The sequence below is a fragment of the Triturus cristatus genome, chromosome 6 (assembly GCF_964204655.1).
Source record: "Triturus cristatus chromosome 6, aTriCri1.1, whole genome shotgun sequence".
In the NCBI taxonomy this organism is placed as follows: Eukaryota; Metazoa; Chordata; class Amphibia; order Caudata; family Salamandridae; genus Triturus; species Triturus cristatus.
The window spans coordinates 1636835036-1636858303 of NC_140589.1; the positions used below are offsets into that span (position 1 = coordinate 1636835036).

The following is a 23268-nucleotide window of genomic DNA, read 5'->3' on the forward strand; positions in this document are numbered from 1 at the left end:
ATTCAAGGAAGAAATCTGCACTCGCGGTTGACACCCAGTGGCAAAATTCCAGCATACAAGAAAAAGAAGCATTTGCAATGCAATAGGTCTCGCGTTTACGCGAGTTTAAGCTATTGGCATTATAAATGACAATGCCTTTTATTTATGTTTTAAAAACCAAAACATAAATAAAATGCATTGTCATTTACAATGTCCATAGCTCAAACTCGCTAAAATGCGAGACCTATTGCATTGCAAATGCTTGTTTAAATCGCATCTATGTGACCTGTAGGCAGCGGACTAGGATAGACCTCTGGAGGAAGGCACGTTGTGTGGGGTGTTGGGGGCCACTCTCTTGCATTTGGCCTGGGCTTGTTTCGGGATTCAGGGATTCTGGAAGGAGATGGTGCCTATAATTGTGAGGGCAATGGTATTGGCGATCCCTCTAACTCCGCTGGCATGCCTCCTGAGGGTGGTGGTGAAGCCCAAAGGATGAAAGATTCCCTACAAGCTTGTGCTACTTTCAGGCGAATAGCCATTGGGTGGATGATTACTCGAGTGCTTCTAAGGTCTTCGTGGCTGCGTGATTTTCTAGAATAGAGGGTGTCGGAGAAGATGCACAAGCGCCTTACCCGTCCTGATTAGGTTCCCTTGGACACGATTATGCTGTGGGGGTCCCTACTTAATAGGTTTACTGATGAGGGTGACTCTGGCTCAGAGGATGGCTCAGATGGTGAGTTGTGATTTTGTGCCTATGCCAATGTATAATAGATGTGACAACCATGTATGACATTGCTGTATCACTTGCCTTTTACTGGGCTCGATGACTTGGATTAAAAATGTCTTGCTCCCTTACTGGTTGTTAATTTTTCTGCTGCCTATGTTCTGCCGTGCACACTGCTATACTACTTGTACTGCCGTAATCTGTGAATGTGATGTTACTCCTTATGTACGTTTGGGGACATGACCTGCGTATTTATGCTGTTTTCTGTTGGACAAAATGAATTAAAAAAGTTTGTAAAAAATATGCATAAAAATTATAAATTACCCTGATTTGTTCATCGTCGTGTATGCTGTACTGAAAATAACCGAAGCACTAATGCTTTTGTTTGGAATTTTCTTTCTGAATACTCAGGAGTTTAGCGCAATCTCACGTATTTGCCTTGAAAACATTTTTAAAACTCGTTGACAATTATAGAAGTCCAAATCCAGCAGGTGGCTCGTACATTCCACCCAAATCGTTTGATTTAAATATGCACACCCTGAAATGTATCCAAAAGTATTATTGTATTTTTCATGTGCTTTTATTTCTTGCATCTCTAAGAAAGTGGTTCTCGTGCCAATGCTGTCAAACATAAGAAATGCATCGGCTTTGTGCAGGTAAATCTCGTGGATGTTATTAAAAGTGAGAGTTTCACAACTGGATGTCTGAAATTCGACATTTTCGTAAATACAGACAAATGCGCGAGTAGCTATTCTACAGTCCTGCACTATATCCATAATGCACACTGGACCATCATTCTTGTCCCATCATCCACATAGAGACTCAAATGCACCATCACACCAGCCCTCCTGACTGGTATGGAATTGTTAGGATTTAGAACTAGGAGGGGAAAACACAGATTAGGGAGGAAGAGGATAACTGTAGAAGCACTGTGGAGCGATGGAGCGGATGGAGTGTTAAACAAGTAATGACATTAAGGAAATAAATAACAAAAAGTAGTCCTGTGACCTCATCAGTGGAAGGCTAAACATCATAGTCAGTCAAAAGCAATAACTGTTCTTCAAGGAAGGGACAAATGCAGAATGGAAAGAAAGGCAACTAATAAAAAGTAGAAAAATGAGACTGACTGAAAAGCCTCCAAATCATGAGCAAGGGTTGACTCTGTGGAGTATTGTATACAATACTATCTGCAACAGAGAGCTCGAGTGGTTTGTTGCAAGACCGCAAAGAAATGGCTGAAAGCAAGGAGTGCAGAGCCCCGAAGCCCAAAGGTTGAGCCACCATTGATAATAGTTTAAACATCCCTTCCTGTTCGTTTTTTTTATTTTTTTGTATAAAGAAATCCTATGGATAACAGTACCTGTTTTTGATATAATTTCCAAAGGGCTCTCAATGGGAATCGAATTGCCCAAACACAGCTGATGTATGACTTGTTGATGGCCGTGAAGATTTCGATGATTTTGGTGCAGAGAGTTCAAAATACTGTCCAGGAGGCCCTTCGGGATGATCGCAATTCGCCTGTTTGCAAAAGCATGTGCGGCCTCCTCAAATGTTTCTCAAGTTTTTTAATCGACGGTGAGTAACAAAATCAATTTTCTAATCCTTACCAATTCATGTTATTGAAATGCCCATGCACATCTATTTGCCAGAAGTTCTATTACTTTAACTCCTATCCGGAAGTGCATAGATCCCATCTCAAAACTTGATGAATGCATGTTTTTGTATACAGTATGAAAAGTACTACTGCAGCAATGTTGGAGTTCTTCAGGCAAAACCTCAGATCAAGACATTTGCGTATTGAAGCGGAAATTGGAAGATACAAACTCATGCATGCTCTGTTATGTTTGCCACATGTATTAAGTGATACAACTTTAGTTTTATTTTTGTATTTATTTGTAATTCATTCACACCATTAAACAACCCATATCTAGGCGCTGGAGAACAATGACAAAGGCACCAAGAAATAGAGGAGTTATCTAAAAAAAATTGCCTTTGCTGTCTAAAGCTAGCAAGCGAAAAACCCTGCCACTTCGATATCTTATGAGCATTAATATAAAAGGAAACTATATGCATGAATATTCTGACTGTATGTTTGTGGGTTTTAGAGAATATTGATTTAGATACAAACCAACTGATCACTGTACAAAGGTTCTCTCTTTAATTGACTTTGTATAACTCTCATCCTTGATCGGATGTCTTTGTTTATAAGCAACTTTTTATTGATTCTATAATACAGAACAATAAACACTGTGCAATCACGGTAATTAAAATCCCTGAGTTGACATATGTCACAGTACAGTAAATTAATCATGTAAAGCCACTGTAGTCCCACCATTTCCCGCAGATTTTGTGATGTTTGAGGATAGCCTCTTTCAATATAGATAAGCTCTTCTCGTTTCACGCACTAATCCATCACACTGCAACGTTCAAATCAACATCAACAGTTCAACAAAGGGTGCGGAGGGTATATTCTGCAGAATCTGCAGAGTTCCAGTAGCATGCATGTCTCTGTTAACGATCATTGGTTCGATCCCAACCAAGATATGGTCACCTAAACATCCCCCCAAATCCTCTAGGACATCCAGCAAATAATATTCAGGGTGAAGGTTCTGTAGGTCTCCAGAGTATATGCAACAGAGTATTAAAAATTACAGTCCAGTATTTTGTTATAATTGAATACCCCATACCATGTGAAAGAAGTCGGCCTTTTCAACTGGACAAAGAGAGCAAGTGAGCAAGGGTTGCATCAACGCTCACCAGAGCTTCTCCTGGGTACCCACCTATCTCTCCCATATCTCCTTTAGCCCTGCTTACAAGTCTGGTGAGTTTATAACTAAGTACTTATAGATTTGGTAAATCCCCCCTTTCTCTATGGTGCCAATAAGGATTTTCTCTGGTTATATTTGGGTATCTGAATGAAGAAGCACAAAGGGGTGACAGTGCATGTCAAAGTTGCTAATATTTATAGAACTGGGATTTATGAAGCGCAAATTCCGCCTGGAGGTCTTCAAAACACTTTATATGGGAGTCCTGCTGTATATCCCCACGTCTTGAGATCCCAATGAGATCCTACTTGTCAAATTCCTCTATTTTAGCACTCTGCTCATGACATGGTCCTGCCACAGGTGTTTCCAGTGTGATCTTACAATTCCCCCCAATCAATCAGAGTGCCGACCTCCATGACAAAAACACAGCCCTTTGATCCTCCAGAAATGAGCGGAGGGTGGGGGAGGCTTACATTAGTCCCATTATATTATCATAAGCAGTTAGGTAAACCTCTGCTTGGAATGCAGGGTCCTGCCAACCTTGGTTTAGTCAATCGTTAAGCACCAGAATCTATGATGCCCAGTAGTACAGATGCAAATCCACTATGCCCATTCCACCATCATAGGTAGATGGCATACATTTGCTTTATGCGATATGTGGGTGTTTGATTCACCCACAAAAAGTAACCACCCTAGGGAGATCACAAGCGGGAACCTTTGTAAGACACGCAAGAACTGCAGTAGGACCATCATATTAGACAGCGCCACCACGTGAGCTTAGCTCACCAATCAAAGTCTCTCCTCATTTGGACAAATAAGGGGCAAGATTGAGGCTCCACATGAGGTCTAGGCACTAGGCCAATGTGGAGCCCCAAGTATTGGAAGAACTGGAAGATGGGATTGCCAGCTGACTATCTCTCTGTCACCTTTAAGCAGAACTAGGAGGGACATTTGGATTAATCTGGGTCCCATCACAGAGGGACAGGAGAGGAACAGGAGGACATTGTCTGCATAGAGGGCAATCTGGTCTTGATCAGAGGTCTTTTGTCACATTCACAAACTGTATTAGTTACTCTTGATTTATCACTGGTGTCTCCACATCTAACTTCTGTTGCTGGTCTTGGAATCCATGTCGGTTACCTTTTTAGAAATTGTACTCACCTGATAATGTTTGCAGCAATTTCTGTTTCTTGATGTAATGAATGAAGGCATTTCTGCAACTTCAGGTCTACTGATCTCTGCCTTGTGAGTGTTTTAAGGTTCCTTCTTGAGTCAATAGATCAATCTCCCAGCCTTTTTTATGGTTTCCACTCTAAAATCAGGCATCTACTGTACAACGAGGGCCCGTGTTACAGATAGGGTGCCCTGTCCCTGTTTGCACCACAGTGCACCTTTAATTAAGTATGCTTGGCGCAAACTTGTAACAGTGCATCCTATTACAATGAGTATGCTGCCCTGAGGGCAGCCCCTAACCCATGCCTGCCCTGAGGGCAGTGCATTCAGTGAACTACGGAGCGGCTGTTTACAACCTGCTCCGTGTTTCACAATCTAAAAGGCATGCCCTTTAAAACAGGGACTATCAATTAATGATACATGAAAACGCACCGCTGACCAAATCGTTGTAACTGCCGAGTTATAATAAATTTTCAATACGCCGGAGAAATCAAGGATGCTTCTTGTTGTACTGCATTAATCTGAAGCAGAAGAGGTCTGCTTTACAGGAATGCCCTTAATTGGCTCCTTTCTTGAATTGTCCTTTGTTTGAAGACTCCAGGCATTAAGGTTTTAAGTGACTCTGAGTGGAGAATACGCGGTCCACTTTCATCATATTTGTCCCAGAGATATTTTCTAAAACAGGCTGTACACTCTTAGTTTATAATCCTGATGAAGACCCCAGTGTGATGTTGTCTACCCACACTCGTGTAGTTAACATCAACGTTTCGACCCCCCCCCCTATATACAAGCATTTATGCTTGGAATGAAAATCGCATGTCTATTTAAGGTGATCTAGTATATATGGATGCTGAAACAAGTTTTTCTTTATATGTCATTTAAGTATAACATTTTGATTTTCTATTTTTTCAGTCACACTTTTATGTCACGACTTTGTATTTTTGTATTTTCGGTTGTTTTGTTTTGAATCCGTGTAATGTGTATTAGTCCTGTCTTTTATTATTATTGATAAATCTATAATCACATACGATATATGACTTTCTAATATATCATATACAATTTTTCAAGTTCAATCGAGTCCTTGTCGTTTGTAATTTCTATTCATGTCTATGTTCAGTGGTGTGTTTTCATGTATCATTAATTGATAGTTCTACATTTGGGAGGACAAATGTATTTGTTTAAAGAAATTTCCTTCCTCATGGCAGAACCACTGTCTATATACTGTTGATACTCCCCAGGTTCTGCATGGTACTGGGACACCCCGTTATTATTATTGATTTTTTAAAAAGGGAGACATATCCCCTTGCGGGCAGGTGCAGTGAGTGACTGCACCTGACACCATGGGATGTCTGGTTGGGGGCCCAAAGTACTCTCTTTTCCCTGGCTTAAGGAGGCGCACTGAATAGTGCACCTCCTAAGGGCCTGTATGTCTCTGACTGTGTACGTAATATGGCGCAGGTGCAAAGTGTTTCCCTCATTTGCATGGGGCCACACCCCATGCAAATGATTGAATGCCCTCTCGATATAGTGATGGGGCAGCATGTGCAGCAGTAATATCAGTATAAATGAAGGAGTGTACAAGCGTCTGCAACCCCTTCTGTAATAACCATAGTGGCCTGTAGGCACCCACACCCGTTGCACCGTGGAACCCTACGTGTAATACTGCCCCAGGATTTGAATCCAGCCCTGAGATCGTGCACCCATTACATTGAGGACCTAGCATAGTGTAATAATTACTTCTGATGTTAATGCTGTCAGCAGGCAAGCTTCTTTTGTATCAACCGCTTGCAGTTGTTTTTTTCAGATAGACACCCAAGAGCACAGCAACATTCTGCTGTTTTGCCGTGGCTTCTTTGTCTCATGGCCATCTGTGTGGCCACTTTAGAATACTCATTCATCATTGGGCTGTCCATCCTCATATGTATACGATGTGTTCCTGATTGTGTGCACTGTCAGTTTATGAATAAAATGCAATCAGACATAATAGTGGAATGTTGTTTTGGAAAACACTGATTTTGGATTATAGACTTTGAAAACTTTATTCGGATTAACGCTATTCCTGTCTCACCCTATTACTCTTAAACAGCTGGCTTAAACTTCACCATATTTCCAATGCATAAAATATTCTATGATGTGTTTATTCTTAACAATGACCTAGGCTTCTTAAAAAATGAATTTGGAATCAAATTATGTTTTACTCGTACACTTGCAATCAATAGTAAGCAAGGTATTTAATTCTTATTTATGTTTGATATTTGGTGGACGAGTAAGAAGTGTTATTTAAGATGATCCCCAAGCATATTACACAAAAGTGATAGCGGAGAGTGAATTCTAACAAGGCTTTTGTTACTACCTAGACATAGCACTCAGTTGTGAGTTGTGGTGCAACTTGGATATTGCGGACATTGCAAGGAGTAAGACAGGGTTCATTTTTCTTTTTTCTGGAATATGAACTTTTTTGATGGATACTTATAACAGTGGATTCCTTACTTTGTAAATTTCCCCCAAGCACCAGATTGGAGCTAGAAAACTCAAAAGGAATGTTCATGCGCACCGGTAGGTGGGGCCATATGACTCCGTGTCAATGCCGTTCCACACCGTAAGTGCCAAACGCAACCACATATAAGCACCACCCATGCGCACTGATGTCATGCGCACTGATGTCAGTTTCTTTCTTTCCGTGCCTCAGACATGGATCCGGAGCTACTCTCTTTCCCGCTTTCACCCTGTAAAGAAACTACCCCAAAAACCTTACCATTGTGCAAGTGACATGTCATCTCCTAAAATGACACGGTTTAAACCTTGTAAGATGTCGGTGACAGATCCCCTTGAGGTGCACCTCTGGTGATTGGGTGTGAAGCAATACTTCAGTGTCTGCAACAACTTCACCCAGATGAATCCAAAAGCCATCCGAGACCGCAAAGCGATTGTTGGTGAAGCACTGGAAGGCTCCACAATGGTCTTGTTCCAAGGTCGAAGTTGAGAGTGTGGACCCACTCACGAAGTTGTTCCTGTGGCAGATAATCTTTGTGAACGAACTCTTCTGGAAAGTCAAAGAAGAAACATAAGAATTCCAAGCGGGAGTCTGTAGTTTTCCACCACCCTCGCTCTCCAGAGGAGGCATGAGGACGTCATCCTGCCTCTAGGTCTTGCTCCTGTTCCACTGAGGAGCTGATTCCATCTTTCGTCCCAATGCACTCCAACTTTCCTGGTCCATTGGCAACGTCCCAACAAGTGGAAGCCGTTTGAGAGGCCATGCTGTGCATCTTTGTCATAAACTGGGGTGGCAGAGTGGGCTAAAGAACGGTGATGGATTAAACCCAGATCAGTTGACTGGGGGTGAGTGCTTGAAATGTTCAACACTCCGTCCATCATTTCCTTTGGTTTTTGCTTTGTTCGCCATAAGTTGGCAAGGTATGCTCAGACGTGAGTCCCTTGCTCACTTTGCCACTGGATTCAAGCAAGCCTGGCTGAAGACGGCTGAAATACCAGAAACCGGTCCTAGGAAGCTTGTTTCCGGTCCAGGGAAGACATGGCTTGGCAGTTCGGGCTGGACTGTTCCCATCAGGCACAGGGTCAGACTGATTTGCATATGGCCATGTCTGAACTGGGGTGGCAGAGTGGGCTAAAGAACGGTGATGGAATAAACCCAGATCAGTTGACTGGGGGTGAGTGCTTGCAATGTTCAACACTCCGTCCATCATTTCCTTTGGTTTTTGCATCTTTGACATACTTCAGGTTCCCTCTGGTCCAACTCCGGGACCCAAGGGTCTGCATGGACCTCCCGTTCGGTTACTGCCAGCGGGTGCACCCTCTGCACTATCTGTGCTCCTTGAATTCACTTTGGGTTCCATACCAGGGCCAGTACCTGCTTTGGGGCTCGGCACCTGTACATTGACTTACAGGTTGCCAGTGTGCTAGACACCTCACCAGCAACAGAAGAAAGTACATCATTCACTGCTGTAATTAGGAAGGCAGGCTGAGGTCGTTCGCTGCCACCTGCACACTATGGAGGTCAAAATGAATGTGCTGACAGAGGTCCTGAGGCCTGGCCAGACACTGACCAAACCTCTCTCACCCTTCAATGAACCGTCACTGACACACTGTTGGGCACTTGGTCTAAGCCATGTTCTGGTCCCCCACTTAACTGGCAACTTGCTTGGCGGCATAGACTTGCCCCAAGCAACTAGTATTTCCTGACTTAGCACTCAACCCCTGAGAGCTTAGTGCTACAGGTGTCCACCAGTAGAGTAAACCCTAATGCCTTCCCAACCACTCCTCCTGACAGGGAGTCAAAACGGAGAATAGGTTAGGCAAATGAAGGCTCTCCTCAGCCAGCCTTGCTTTGAAGTCGGTTAATGCTAGCTGCCTGCTCAGCTGCTACACCCACACCCTTTGGAACATGGTTGATGAGACCAAACTGGCGTTCCCAGCAGACTAGCATGCCTCCTTAGCCCAGACCATTTAGGACGGTTAGGCTGCTTCCAAATTCATAATCCATTCGGGCCTAAACAGCGCAGATTGTCTGGTAAGGGCTATTCGAGTGAGTGTGGTGCTCCACATCCATGCATGGATGAAATCACAGGCTTCTCCGGGGACGGCCAGGTGTCCTTAATTAACATGTCTTTCAATGGCTCCTGCCTGTTTGGTGAAAAGGTGCACTCTGCCTTAGAAAGCTTTAAGGAGAGTTGAGCCACGGTGCACTCTTTGGGCCTTTCAGCTCCACTCAGGCAGTTCGCCACCCCCCCACCCCCAACAGTTTTGACCTTTTTTGGGGGTATGCCAGGCGCTTGGCGTATCGGCAGAGCCAGGCTCTGCTGCCCGCACAACAGGCCTTACAGCCTTATCAAGGTCAGGCCATGGACCCAACCGATACTGACCTGGCCATCTGGGGCAGCGCTCATCCCAATACACCGTCCCTAGAGCCGCAACCACGAAAATACTTTAGAGTGCCCTTAGCAGCACACAATCATCTGGTAAGAGGCAGGATCAGGCCCTTTATGCAGGTGTGGCAACAAATTACATCAGACAGATGCATCCAGCAGATTGTCCAAAGGGGCTACGGGTCACCATTTCTTTTCAACCAACCACACTTGACTCTGTCATCTGACCACTTTTCGGAGGTCCATATGTCCTTATTATGGCCGGAACTGAAGTCTTGTTTGGCCAAACCAGCCATAGAGAGGGTGCTGGCCTTTAAAGTAGGAAATGGGTGCCATTCCCACTACTTCCTTGTCCCGAAGAAGGATGGAGGCCTTTGTCCTATCCTAGATGTAAGCCCTCTCAACGTCTTCATGTGCAATGACAAATTCAAAATGCTAATCTTAGCCCAGGTTCTTGCTGTCCTGGATCAAGGAGTCTGCATGGTGGCGTTGGACATGCAGGATGCTTATTTTCGCATCCCGGTCCTGCAGGCCCACTTACAGTACCTGTGATTCCAGGTGGGCCAGAGCACTTACAGTTTGCCTTGCTCCCTTTCGGCCTCATCAGTGCTCCTCGGTGTTCTCAAAGGTGATGTTATGTTATTTTATGTTATAGGAATTTATAGAGCGCGACTGTTACCCGTAGGTGTCCTGGCGCTGGCGTGATGGTGGTGGTTACTCCCCATCTTCATGGATCTGGAGTTACTGGCGTTCTTCTACCTTGAAGACTGGATGTTGAAGGTGGAATCACCAAAGTAAGTCTCTGCCCTCTGTAAACAACTGCAAATCTCTTAACATAATTTGGGTTCTCAATCAACCTGCCAAAGGCACTCCCGACTCCTTAAAAGTGCATTGCACTTAAAAGCATTTACTCTGGACCTATTAATCCAGGACATTTGGGCTATGATCGGATGTTTCAACCTCTGTCCTGCATTTCAGTGAGTATGGCTCTGAGGCTTCTTAGTCTATTAGCCTCTTGCATCCTGCTTGCAGACCATTCCAGGTGGCATATGCAGGCCATACAGTGGAATCTAAAGTCTCAGTGGGCCCTGCACCGGGGGAACCTATCAGATCCCATCCCGGTTTCAGAGGAGACTGCAAAATATCTGCTGTGTTGGCTGCTCAACTGCAATTGAACCAACGGAAGACCCCTCTCCCTAAACCACTTGAAGTTGATGGTGGTGGTGGTGTACTCATCGCCACTGGGTTGGGGAGTGCATCTGGGAGACGTGGAGACCCAAGGACTCTGGTCTCCGGTGGAGACGCGCTTCCACATCAGTTTGCTGGAGTATGAGTTTGTGGGCGATTCCCTCTGCCTTGAAGGCCTTCCTGCCCACAATCAAGGGGAGGCTGATGCAGGTACTCTCAGACAACAATACTGCCGTGTGGATCTGCAACAGGCAGGGCAGTGGGGTGGGGAGGGTCCCGAGTCCTGTGCGAAGAGGCCCTGGAGCTCTCGGTTGAATCTTCATCAAATTTCCCTGGTAGTACATCACCTGGGAGGTTCTTTAAATGACAGGGCAGATTACAAATGTCAGTTACTCCCGGTAGTGTAACAGGGCATCGTCCAACAGTGGCGAGTACCCTTGCTCGATCTGTTCACCACCACTAAGAACACACAATGTCAGCACTTTTGCCTGCTGGAGTTTCCAAGAATGCTCTCTCTTGGTGACTCATTCTGAATAGAGTGGAGTATGGGACTTCAGTGTGTCTTAATGCTGCCACCTCTCCTGCCTGAGTTCTGAAGATTTGGAACAACCGTGCCCACAAATTATCCTAGTGGCTCTGGATTGGGTCAGGAGAGTATGGTATATGTTCCTTGAAACTTATGGACTTCGAGCCCTGTCCTCCCGTCAAGCCTCTACTTTTGTAGGATCTTCTGTCTCGGCAGCAGTGCAGGGTTTTGTATCTGAGCCTGTGCAACCTGCACCTCTGGGCATGGAAATTGAACAGCAACAGTTGATCTCCTTTGATCTCTGTCCCAAGATCATTGATGGCATCTTGGCAGCCATGCACCCTTCCATGAAATCTGTGCATGCAGGGCAGTGGCACAAGTTTGTGGCTTGGTTCGGTGCCTGTCAGTTGGACCCATTGTAGGCAAAACTGTCAGGTGCGTTGAAGTTTGCTTTGGTTTTAAGCCCAGAAAGGGCTTGCTCTGAGCACAGTTAAGATTTGCCTGTCAACTCTTCTGGCCTTTTTTCATTTGCTGGGCCAAACTTCCTTGTTCAAATCTCCGGTTTTAATGCATTTCCTAAAAGGATAACTGTTTGTTTCCCGGCTAAGCCCTTTGTGATGCCACAGTAGGACTTAAATCTGGTTTTCACGCTCCTGTTGTTGTTTACCTCTTTTGTGCCAATGCACAGTTGTCCATTGTGCCTACTAACCAAAAAAGCGGTCTTCCTGGTTGCAATAACATCTGCACACTGGCTGAGAGAACTTCAGTCCCTTTCTGTCCAGCCTCACTCTACCACCCTTTTTGGGGAAAAACTGGTGTTAAGGATAAAAGATTGCAATCCTACTGAAGTTTGTGACAACTCTTCATGTTGGACAATGCGTCACCTTACTAACCTTCTTTTCTTCACCTAATCCCTCGAAAGAGGAAGAGAGATTCCATTGTTTGGACCTAGAGAGATCAACCGTACCAAAGGCCTTCGGTGGACGATCTGCTCTTTGTGGGGTACTCTTGGGAAAGAATGGCAAAAACGGACCTTCTCTTGATAGCGAGTTCTCTGCATTAAGATCTGCTATGCACTGGCCAAGAAACAGCCTCCAGAAGGTTTAATTTCACCAGGGCCAAGGCTGCTACCACTGCGTTGGCATGGAGAGTGCCTATCCTGGATATCTGTCAGGCAGCTACTTGGGTATCAGTGCACACATTAACGAAGCATTACTACTACCTCGACAATCAGGTCTGTCGAGATTGACATTTTGCCGTCTTAGTCCAGCATTTTCTTTTTAGTTTGAGCCATTCTACACACCCACCACCTTGGAAGTTACTGATTTGGAATCTATTCACAAGGTGAGAAATCTGTGGTTAGTCGTAGCCCTTAGAAGTTAATTACATATGATAATGTTCTTTCTGATGGATACTTGATCTAATCCCAGATTCCTCACCGCCCTCCCACCTTCCTGTTCTGTGGATGTTTTCTTGTATGTAGGAAGATCTCAATTTAGAAATCTGCACACGAATTCTGTCTATACACAAATGGGCTCCAAATTTGAGGGCACAGACGAGTTTGTCAAAGAAAGCGAAGTCTGCACGCATGGGTGGCGCTTATATGCAGCTTCGTTCCTCAACTCCAAAATAGAACAGCATTGACGCATAGTCCCATGGCGCCACCTACCGTCATGCGGGAGAACTGCTTTTGAGTTTTCCAGATCCAGTTTGGCGCCTTGGGAAAATTCACAAGACAAGGTTTAGTCTGGTTGGATAGAGTATCCTGAACAAAGATCGTTACTGAAGGTAAGTGACTTGTTTATCTGTGTGCATCCGTAATGCCACCCCTTCTCCAGCACGTCTTTATTTAGGGTGTCTGAATGACCTCTCTGGCATATGTCATCCTCGCCCTGCTTTCTAAATGATACACTGTGTATTCCTATAACCCTGCCCTTAGATGATATCTACATAATTATGTGTCATCTATATTTCCTAGAGGAGCTCTTGCAGAATGTTCAAAGCACTTCGGCAATGGCTGTAATCCTTTATCTGAAGATTATGTTTGAGCCACCTGAGAAGTTGCCGCTATTGGTGAGTACGTTTCTGTGCCAATATTTGGAAAATGTGTTGTACATTTTTATTTATTAACAGATACACATATACTCTAGTGATCTTCCCTTATTCATCTCCAACACAGAGCTGAATGAAGATCTGCTTCAGTGTGGAGGGTCTTGCCCAGTGACAATTTCTCATACAGTAGCCCAGTGTGGTTAACCCCTTTTATCTGAATGTTAGTGTTAGCTCAATTCTGGTTAATTAACGTTTTCAATTGGAAACATTGTGTTTTGGGTTGCCTCCTTCATGATGGAAGTGAGGGATTAGGCACTGTTAGTTTATGTCAAGTTAGTAGGCTGCAGGTGCTAGTGCTGAAAAGAAATGGAGATTTTGGAATTTGGAAAGTATTTCACAGAAAACCCTGTTTCTGTTTTTTAAGAGGTTCGGCGTTGTGAATATCCTTTAAGAGTACAAACCGGATTTCAGTATTGGATCGTAGTGGTACACTTAAAACTGAATGTAATTTAGCTTTATGAAGATTAATTTCTAGTAGTTTTTCTTTTATGTCTGCATTAGATTTGACATCAGCAGACTTAATGGCTCTCTTATACATGGCCTGGCATTTGGTTTGCTGCTGCCAACCCTTTAATGTCTAAAAATACTTTATGCCTACCTTAATACTGCTGTGCCTGTACTACTATACACAAGTGTTTAGGTTTGCACTGTGACATCAGGTCCAGAACATACTGTTAAGTAGACATAGCCTATCTGACAAGAAGCACACTCAGTGTGAAATGTTCATTGCTGCTGTTTACTTGCTGTGCTTTTGAGACAATTACAGTGGTTCAAATTAAAATAAGTACTTTTAACACTTCTGTACTCTGTATCTTAAAATCAATGATATTGCTAACCCTAAGTAATAATTATACATCTTTTTAGGCATGTATAGTCAATTCTTTTTGCTGTAAGATTCCACTACTCTGGTGCAATGCACATCTTAAGCAGTCTTTTCACACGTCATTCCTTTTACTCAGGTGAGTAACCTGTTGCTCCGGGCGGTAGATTCTGCAGCTGTACCATACTGGTTTCTGAACAGCTGTGGGAACCTGTGTAAGGAAGACGTGCCCGACTCAGCCCTCCTCTTCCTCTGCCAGGGAGCTTTGGCTATGCTGGATTGGAAACAAGGAAGCATGGGCCAGAATGGAGAAAAACTGCTCCTGGAGATTTTATCGGTTTTATTGTCCCTCAGTTCACGGTAAATGTTGGTTTTTGTACATACAATATTTCGTATTTTATAGTTGCTTTAAATGTGCATGTATTATGAAACTAGGAGTCCAAAGACTGACACAAATACTGCTGCTTATTTTAAAGACCTGAAATTATGCAACCGCTTATGCTGGTTTTATCGACACCTTATCACAAGACTTGGTGCAAATCATTTATAAAACACTACTTGTGATGGTTCTGCTGGTGCTGGGATTGATGATCCTCTCTGTACACATGGTTCACAATTACGCTTAGGCGTGAAATTCTGCTCCGTTTGCAGAGTTTTCCCCCTCCACGCTACGCGTAGCGCACGGAGTTCTGAAAACGCAGAGCACAGTCTTTTCCCCACTCGCCAACGTTGAGTCAGCGAGCGAGGAAAATCTTACACCAGACCACCTCCCGGCAAGATTTCTCAACGTGGATGATTGCTACCGCTCACGTTGAGAAACCTCCCGTTCTATTTGAGGAAGCTGCCGCTCGAGTAGAACATCTACTCAAGCGGCAGAAAGAAGCAGGCCCCTTTTGTGCTGTGCGTGGTGCCATTTTCGCTGATTTTACAGCCTGGGACAAACACCCGGCGCTAAAAGTCAGCATGAATGGCGCAATGTAATGCACTCTGCAGCTTGCGGAACTCTGCGTAGCGTGGCAGAGTTCTTTTGTCACTTTGTGGAGTTCCACATAGTGGAATTCCTCAAACTCTGCTCTGGACTATTCACACCAGTATAGAAATAATAAGATATATCTGGTTTCCTAGGGCATTCCATTCAACCTTATAGCTCAAGGGATTTTATAGTAGGCCCTATCTAGTATCATCCCTCTCCTAATAAATGCCCAGTAATCATGTCATAGCACGAGCTTTGACCATCTGCTTCTTGACCCTTTCCAGACCTCTGCAGATTAGAAGATGAGATAGTTGGTTCACATTGTGGTTGGTTCAAAAGGACTCAATTTACCGTTCAGACACAATTTGGTGGTGTTCTAAACAAGCTGCTGCTTAAATTGAAAATAAATGTTTACCGATGCTGAAACTTCAACCAAATTTAGAACATAAAGAGAAATGTGGAAAATGTTAATAGTTCTGTGGGTTTGGAGACACTTTTAAATTTTGAATCCTATATTTGGGGAATCAGATTATCAAAATTAGCAGGCAAAGCATTCTTTAGCTGGTATAGTGAGATGGGATCATTTCATTTTTGGAACTTCACTGCAGTAATGTCATACCAGATGATGACATTGGATGGTACATATCCTTTAAGAGAGCCTTGGACTGCGCCACCAGAAATTTTCAGTGGAGTCAATGGGCAGTTACATATTTCTACAAATAGTGAAAGAGTGCAATTAAGAAGGTAGATAATTGCCCAGACCATTTGGAAAATGACCCGCTGTCAAAAATTAGGCAAAAATAAGATATTGAGTTGAAATTTTATGTCTCAAAGCAGAATTCATCCTAATTGACATGGCCCTTGAAATACCAACAGCCAGACTGAAATATTGCTTTTACATGGATTTTGAAGGCCTGTCAAGATGTACCGTTCAGTTTTGTGGGTAGGTCATATATGTTGTAATTGAAAAACAAACTATATGTTATTGGACTGTGAAATGTGGAAGTGATACTGGAGGGGAGTAGTTTAGCAGCTAGATCTAATTCTTCAGAAGGAAGTCACGGGTTGTAATACTTGGCCAAAGCCAGAAAATATTCACTTTAGAGCATTATACTGTATATTAGAATATATTTGTCTTGTTGAGCAAAATGATAGTTGCAATCTTCAGACAGTGAAAACTTTAAATAAAGTTATGCAGTAAATAATGGATGCAGGATATGAATTGAGAAGTGTTAGAGATTGGGTTACTGGTTGACTGAGGTGTGAGCCCTGGTCAAGCAGGAATCACAATCCTATGGCACCAGCAACTCCAAATTCACTTGTGCTCAACCCCTGGTAGCATGACACAGAGCAGTCAGGCTTAACTTGGAGTCGATTTGTAATTTGTGCAGCACTTCAGACAGTAAAACAGTGAAAACACCACACAGAAAGATCCCACACCAGGTTAGAACAATATAGCTTAATTTAATAAATAAAACAATACCAAAACAAACAAAATCCAATAAGTAGAACCAGAGTTATGAATTCTTAAAGAATAAATGGTCAAATAGCGCCTAAAATCAAAAAGCACCAACCGCAGCTATCTGGTCGTGCTGGACCGGGTCAAAGTCAAAATAGGCGACTGCGATTGAACTCGGGTCGGAAACAGTCCCAGATTAGTCCCGCTAAAGGTCTACCTTCTCAGGTGTTTGTGGCAAGAGTCCCGTTCACATGGGAGGGAGTCCCGTTCACATGTCGCAGGGAGCAAGGTGAGTATCTCAGGCGACAGTTGGCATGGTGTGAAGAGCAGGCTGGGTGTTGCGGGCGGGTATGCTGGAGCTGCGCATTGGTGGTCACCTGTGGGCTGTCGATGCTGCTTTGTGAAGAGACAGGCTGGCGGCAGCTCGTGCTGAACTTCAATGGTAGTGGTGTGATTCTGGTGCGAACGGGCCAGTTCTCGGTCGCAAAGAGCTCAAAAGCTTGATTTCAAGAGCCCGAGAGGCACCACTGGGGGAGGGGGATCAGGAACTCACTGAGAACAGATCAAAGAGTTGTTGGGGAGCCTTTTATATCCCTGAGGCTCCGATTAGGAGGCCAGCAGACTAGCCCTTTGAGTCACTCTGGGGTCCTGGGTTGAAGATTCAGTTGCAGGTCCAGTTCTTCTTCCCCAGGCAAATGGGCAGCAGGTCAGCACAGCATGGCAGCAGTTCCTTTAGAGCAGCAGAGTGGCAGTTCTTGTAGCAGCACAGCAGTCCATCTTCCTTGGAAAGTATCCACAGCTCCTGAAGTGTACTGAAGAGTTGGTGTCTGAGGTCCTTCTTTTATACACAGATGTGCCTTTTGAAGTGTGGAGAAGCTTCTAGAGGCATGCCTTTGAAGTACACAGATGCCCTGCCTTTCTGGATCCAGACTACAGGGCGTATGCAGCCCTTTGTGTGGATGTAGGGCACAGTCTGTTCAGGTGTAAGTGGGGTTATGCCCAGCTCCTCCCTCCCATCCTGCCAGCGATTGACCATCCAGTCACCCCTAAGGCTCCCATTGTGTGTGGCTGTCTAGAAGGAATACACAAAGCCCAACTATCACCCACACCCAGTTACGTGACCCAGAGACAGGCTGCAGGCACCAGTGGTTCCCAATCTGTGCACCGCGGCACCCCATGCATCATCAAAACTAGCCATTGGTGCACACAGTTTGGGAACCACTGATTAATGGTACTGAATTCTACACAAGCAAAATCGGTATTCTTGAAATCAGGGAGAAAATAGAGCCTTCTATTTGACTGATTTTCCAAAGCAAAAGATAAAGTCGTAGCGCAATATCTTTCGCCACTCGCTATTTGCTCATTGCTCATGTTGCCTAGCTCCTGCGTGTAGCTTCTGCAATGAAGTTCTTCAAAGGCAGCACATTAAGTACATGCGAGGCTCCATCAAACATCACTTGTACAGTCTAGATACCATTCATGTACTGGCTTATTGAGCACTTAGATTAGCTGGGCTTCTACCCGATTGATGGGCCAAGATCTCATGCTAGTCACAATAAACACCACTTTGACATCTTCATAGCGGGTCCTACTGTGAGTGCACACAGCTGACTATGATGTTCAGCAGACATGAGTATTGAATCAGCTGCTTGATCGAAAATGCCTTTTTCTAGAAATCTGTTGTTTCTTGTAGGGGATAAAAGCTACCTGCTCTGTTTACTGGATCAACAGACAACAATTGCTAAGGTATAGTGAAACAATAGAAACAGTTTTAACATTTAAAATATTCATTAAAACATTTAAAATTAAAGAAAACTAACAATATGTGTATTAGTCTGCCTCAAGAAACCTTTAAAAAAATGATTGACACGATAATTCCCAACCTCATGGTCATAAATGTAATTGCAATTGATTTATAGTAATTCTAAATACACTTACCTTTATTAGGAGGGGACAGAAATCTTTAAAAGGCAAATTCTATGTACCATACACATAGCATTGGCTTTTTGGGAAGACATATATACTTCTATTTGGTACTTGGCTTTCTTAAAACTGAAGTGATCGATTGACAAAGTTAGAGAAATTTCTCCCAGGGCTTCGTTGATGAGCCCCACAATGTGACGGCCGGCCAGATGTTGAATAAATGTGCCTTATTAATCCAGGGCCTTTGCAGACTAAGAGGAAAATGCCAATCGCTACTTTGGTTACATTAAAAATCTGTGCATGTTGAACTGCACGCATCTACCTCCTTGCAGCATTCTCACATGTACAGCTTCTCCACAAAAATACTGCTTGCATGTATATATTACACTGCTTGGTCACAGAAATGCAGGCAACACAAACCGATCTAGAACACTTCTTGAAAATCAAAGGTTTACTTCGTTTTTTTGAGACACTTTCTGAAAAGTACATCAAACCACCCAACCTGATTTTCTGTAAAATCTGACTTGACCTCTTTCTCTATCTCACTAAAAGTTTTTGCAAGGCATAGTACTGTCTATATGGGTTCTGGAAACATCACCATGCAGCCTTGTACACAGCAAAGTATGACACGTCCACTTATTCAATGAGAGTCTCCTGAAAATAATCTCTTTTCAGGAATGCCTTAGTCTTAGTGTTTACCTTCTCCTTGCACTTCAAGGGTTTCTAAAACTCTAGACTGTATCGTAAAAGAACTGACCATTTTGGGTGTGTGCAAAGGGCACAGTATCCTCTGTGCAAGGGGAATTTCTTGGACCATGCTCAACATGGTTACAGCTCAATTAAATTGTGATGGTCTAGTTTTTAGAATGGCTCTTTGACAAAGAAATTTACATCAAACTTGCGTATCGTGAAGTCTGCCTGCAGGTCAGGTGATAGACTTGTGATCGCTGGTAGCTTGAGGCCTTCCAGCAAAATCACGGTCATGTCCTTCCTGGAGACGCCGCTGCTGTTAACAACCGGCAGGTGGGTAGCAACACTGATAAATGTGGGCTGTGGGCATTTCCATCTTAATCCACTAACCCAGGGTTTTACTGTCCACCCAAAAAGCGATTCATGCCTCATTAAGGACAGTAAGCGCTATAGTAGTTAAAGTACAGTTACTACAAAGTAAACAATAATGACTTTGAGAAGACTATATGTTTGAGGAGTCGGGCCTAGGTGAGCGGCTATGAGAAGAGCCACGGGATGGGGCGCTATTGGCTTCTACTTCTTTGGGCTGTGGGTCAGACCTGTACAAGACTATATGCTAATTCCATATGGAGGTTGTCTTAGATTTGTGTGTGTAGTTCCGAGGCATTGGGCATGTTTCTAGGCTTTCAGTCTGCTTATGATTATAATACCTTCATCTGCTTCATCCCAGTTATTTACAAGGAGAAAAATGGAAGTACTCCCGAGGCTGGACTTACATTCCCCCCACCTGCCCAAAAAAATTAACATAATGGGTAACCGTGGCCAATTGGCAATAGGTCAAGGGAGCCGCGCATCGAGTTTGGGGACCACTCGGCTAAGGCAAGAAAATGGCAACTTTCTAAAACTGGCATTTTCAGAATTGCAATTTAAAACCCAACTTCACCATAAGTTAGGAATTTAAATTGTGATTACAGAGACACCAGAAATTACCCCGTCATCTCTTCCCATTAAGAAATTACACTTATAAAATGGAATAAGACAACTTATTTGTTATCCTATGGGAGAGAGAGGCCTTGCAGTTGTGAAAAACGAACTTAAGAGTACATGTCCGACTTTTTAAATACATTTCACCATCTGGACTGTTCAGGGCCCACCCTGGGGGGGGATTTATATGTATTAAAAATGAAGGTTTGAGCCCTGGCAAAAGGTTTACTTTGCGAGGGCGAAATGTCTGGTTAAAATTACACACACAGGATCTGCAATGGCAGGCTGAGACTTGTATAAAGTGCTACTTAAGTGGGTGATTCAACCAGTGCTGAAGGCCCACTAGTAGCATTTAATTTACAGGCCCTTGGCACTTATAGTGCCACTTTACTAGAGACTTATAAGTAAATTACATATGCCAATACGGTGTATGCCAATGTTACCAAGGAGAGAGCACAAGCACCTTAGCAATGGTTAGCAGTGGTAAAGTGCACAGAGTCCTAGAATCAACAAAAACGAATTCAGGAAAAATAGGAGGAGGAAAGCTAAATGTTTGGGGATGACCCTGCATGAAGGGCCAAGTCCAACAAGTAGTAGCACTGGAGAAGCTTAGATGATATAGATTATTTGGAAAATATTCATATGCGCAAATATTGTAATCCAAATTAGTGATGGAAATATCATACATTTTGTATATGTTGCCTAGTGTTTATTCTGAACGAGCAGCCAACATGACTTTGATGCATACATTTTTTCTATTTTTGTTATTGTTAACCTGGCATTATTGTTCACATAAAGGGAACTTACATGGTGACACTTATTGCTATTTTCTTGGAACAATATTGTAGCAAATACACTTATCTGCTTTTTTTCGTTGCCCTCATTTGTGACACCACACCCCTTTTGCTGTATTACTGTAACTCCAACTATTAGGAGCTTTATAGACTTAGTGCTTACTAAAAGTTACTTCACTAGTGTCAATAGGATCCCTAAGTTACTCCACTAATAACTTTGGGATAATGGAACATTCTCTCTCATCATTAACACCCATCTCACTACTGGCCTACATTCTCTCTCTTCAAACAGTCCAGTCATAACTCTGTCTCTTTATGTCAAGCTAGAATAAAGTGCAATCCTGCAGTTGGCCTGTCTCAGACTGCTTTGGTCTGCTTCTTACCGGTCATGCATGTGGCGCTGATTCTAGGTTGCATGCACATCTGTGCTCACCATCAGAGCCCCTCGACAAGCATAGAATTCAACAAAAAATAGGATTCTATCACCCAACCAGGAAAATTGGACAATAGCAGTGCCTAAATGTCTGTAAAACAATGTATTAATTAAAGCGACCCACAAATGCAATCCTAGCACACGGATAAACAATACGACAAAACCATGACTCACATGGTACAAATTATACATAGGTATGCATATGTGCTAGACATAAAAGTAGCGTTTCTATTGAAAATATGACCGAGGTAACATTAAAGTAGTACTTCAAAGGAAATACCTGCGAGCACCACCCCGAAACATGGAAAGAATCCCCCCCTTAGTCTCCCCATATGGTTTGAATAGTAAAGCTATGGACGAGTGCTTCTATTGTATCAGTAGAACAAGAATGGCAACGTTCAATAGCCTTTTTTATTAACCTCTAGTTCAGACTCTGATGGAGTCATGGATATATGAATATTATGTAATGTAATACAAATACACCTTGAATACTGCAGAGACCGTAACATCTTATTTTGTAGAGGCCGCTCTTCAAGCCAATGGTGGATGACTTATATTGCACCATCTGCTTGTTATTCTTTGTCTGAAATGGGATAAAATGGATAAATGGGGATGTTTTATGCTATTCAACTTTGTGTATTTTCCATTATATTGAAAACTTTAAAACGTTTGAACTAAAAAAGAAAAATGCAATGGTGTGACAGTGGACATTGCTGATGTTTGTTCTATATATGTCTGCAATTGTATCTGAAGCAAACATTTCTCTCTTAGGTTAAAAGAGTCAAGTATGGCTATGTTGGTGTCCAGAATCTTAGCCATGTGGACAGGCACTGCCCTGGATGTTCTTAATGAGTGCTCCCAAGACCTTCGCTGCCATCTTAATGGAAATACAGATACTCTTGGCACTCTCCTGGAATATGTATACGCACACTGGGAACACCCATTAGATGCTGTACGGCATCAGGCAAAAGTAGTATTCAAAAACCTCCTCCAAATACACATGTCAACCATGGACACGTTGGATATTAAACTGGATCCATTCTTTTCCAGACTAACGAAGAGCTTGCTGAGTTTAGAATGGCACACAAAGGGTAAATATGCGTCACTTGCATGTCTAGTGGATTGTGTTGGCATTGAAAGTATACTTGCTATAGACAGAACAATCCCAGCACAGATCTTAGACGTAATGGGTGACCAGTCATTTGCTCCATATGCAAGTAACCTTCTGGAAGCCATGTTTGTGAACCACAAGAATAACCTCAGGGTCGCCATGCAAGGGAAATGCTGGATTGACCAGTGGCATGAAACCTGGGTGTCCCCTCTTCTTCTCTTACTGTGTGAAGGAAAGCCTCTCCAAACAACTTACATCATCGATTATTACTTACCCAAGTTACTAAAATGTAGCCCAGAAAGTTTAAGCTACATGGTGAAAATACTAAATACCTCAGCAGTAACTAATGTTGGTGAGTACATCTTTTGCATTTGATTTTTTCATGTATTTTAAAATATGTTTACCATTTTTTGTATACTTGGATGAGTTAATTCATACAATTAGAAGATGTCTATAACAAAATAAGGTGTCCAGGGTTCTTGGCGGAAATAGTGAAATATTTAATAATCCTTTCAAGTGGTCCTGTCTAATTCTAAACATGCCAGAATTACTTCAAGCACTGCGAGACAAACAAAAGTCTGCACATCCAGCTTCATTAAGCATTTGGCAGGTGGTCCGCTCATTGAAATCTCCTGGGCCTTGCAGTCGAACAGTACGCTTCACCACAAATTGCCAGTTATGTTTGACCCAATTGTGTTTGGAGCATCACAGCAAATCTTTTGGTGATATAA

The 23268-nt window shown here is 43.2% G+C and overlaps 1 protein-coding gene across 6 annotated transcripts in view; it reads left to right on the plus strand.

Annotated features, from left to right (window-relative positions):
- Positions 1-23268, plus strand: part of THADA (THADA armadillo repeat containing) — a 1526823-nt gene that overhangs the window by 146901 nt on the left and 1356654 nt on the right. For all 6 annotated transcript variants that reach the window (XM_085612787.1, XM_085612792.1, XM_085612789.1 and 3 more), the window contains 4 exons: positions 2088-2278; positions 13217-13311; positions 14310-14530; positions 22198-22889. In XM_085612787.1, coding sequence (XP_085468913.1) covers positions 2088-2278; positions 13217-13311; positions 14310-14530; positions 22198-22889 — 1199 coding nt within the window. The remainder of the gene's footprint in view (positions 1-2087; positions 2279-13216; positions 13312-14309; positions 14531-22197; positions 22890-23268) is intronic.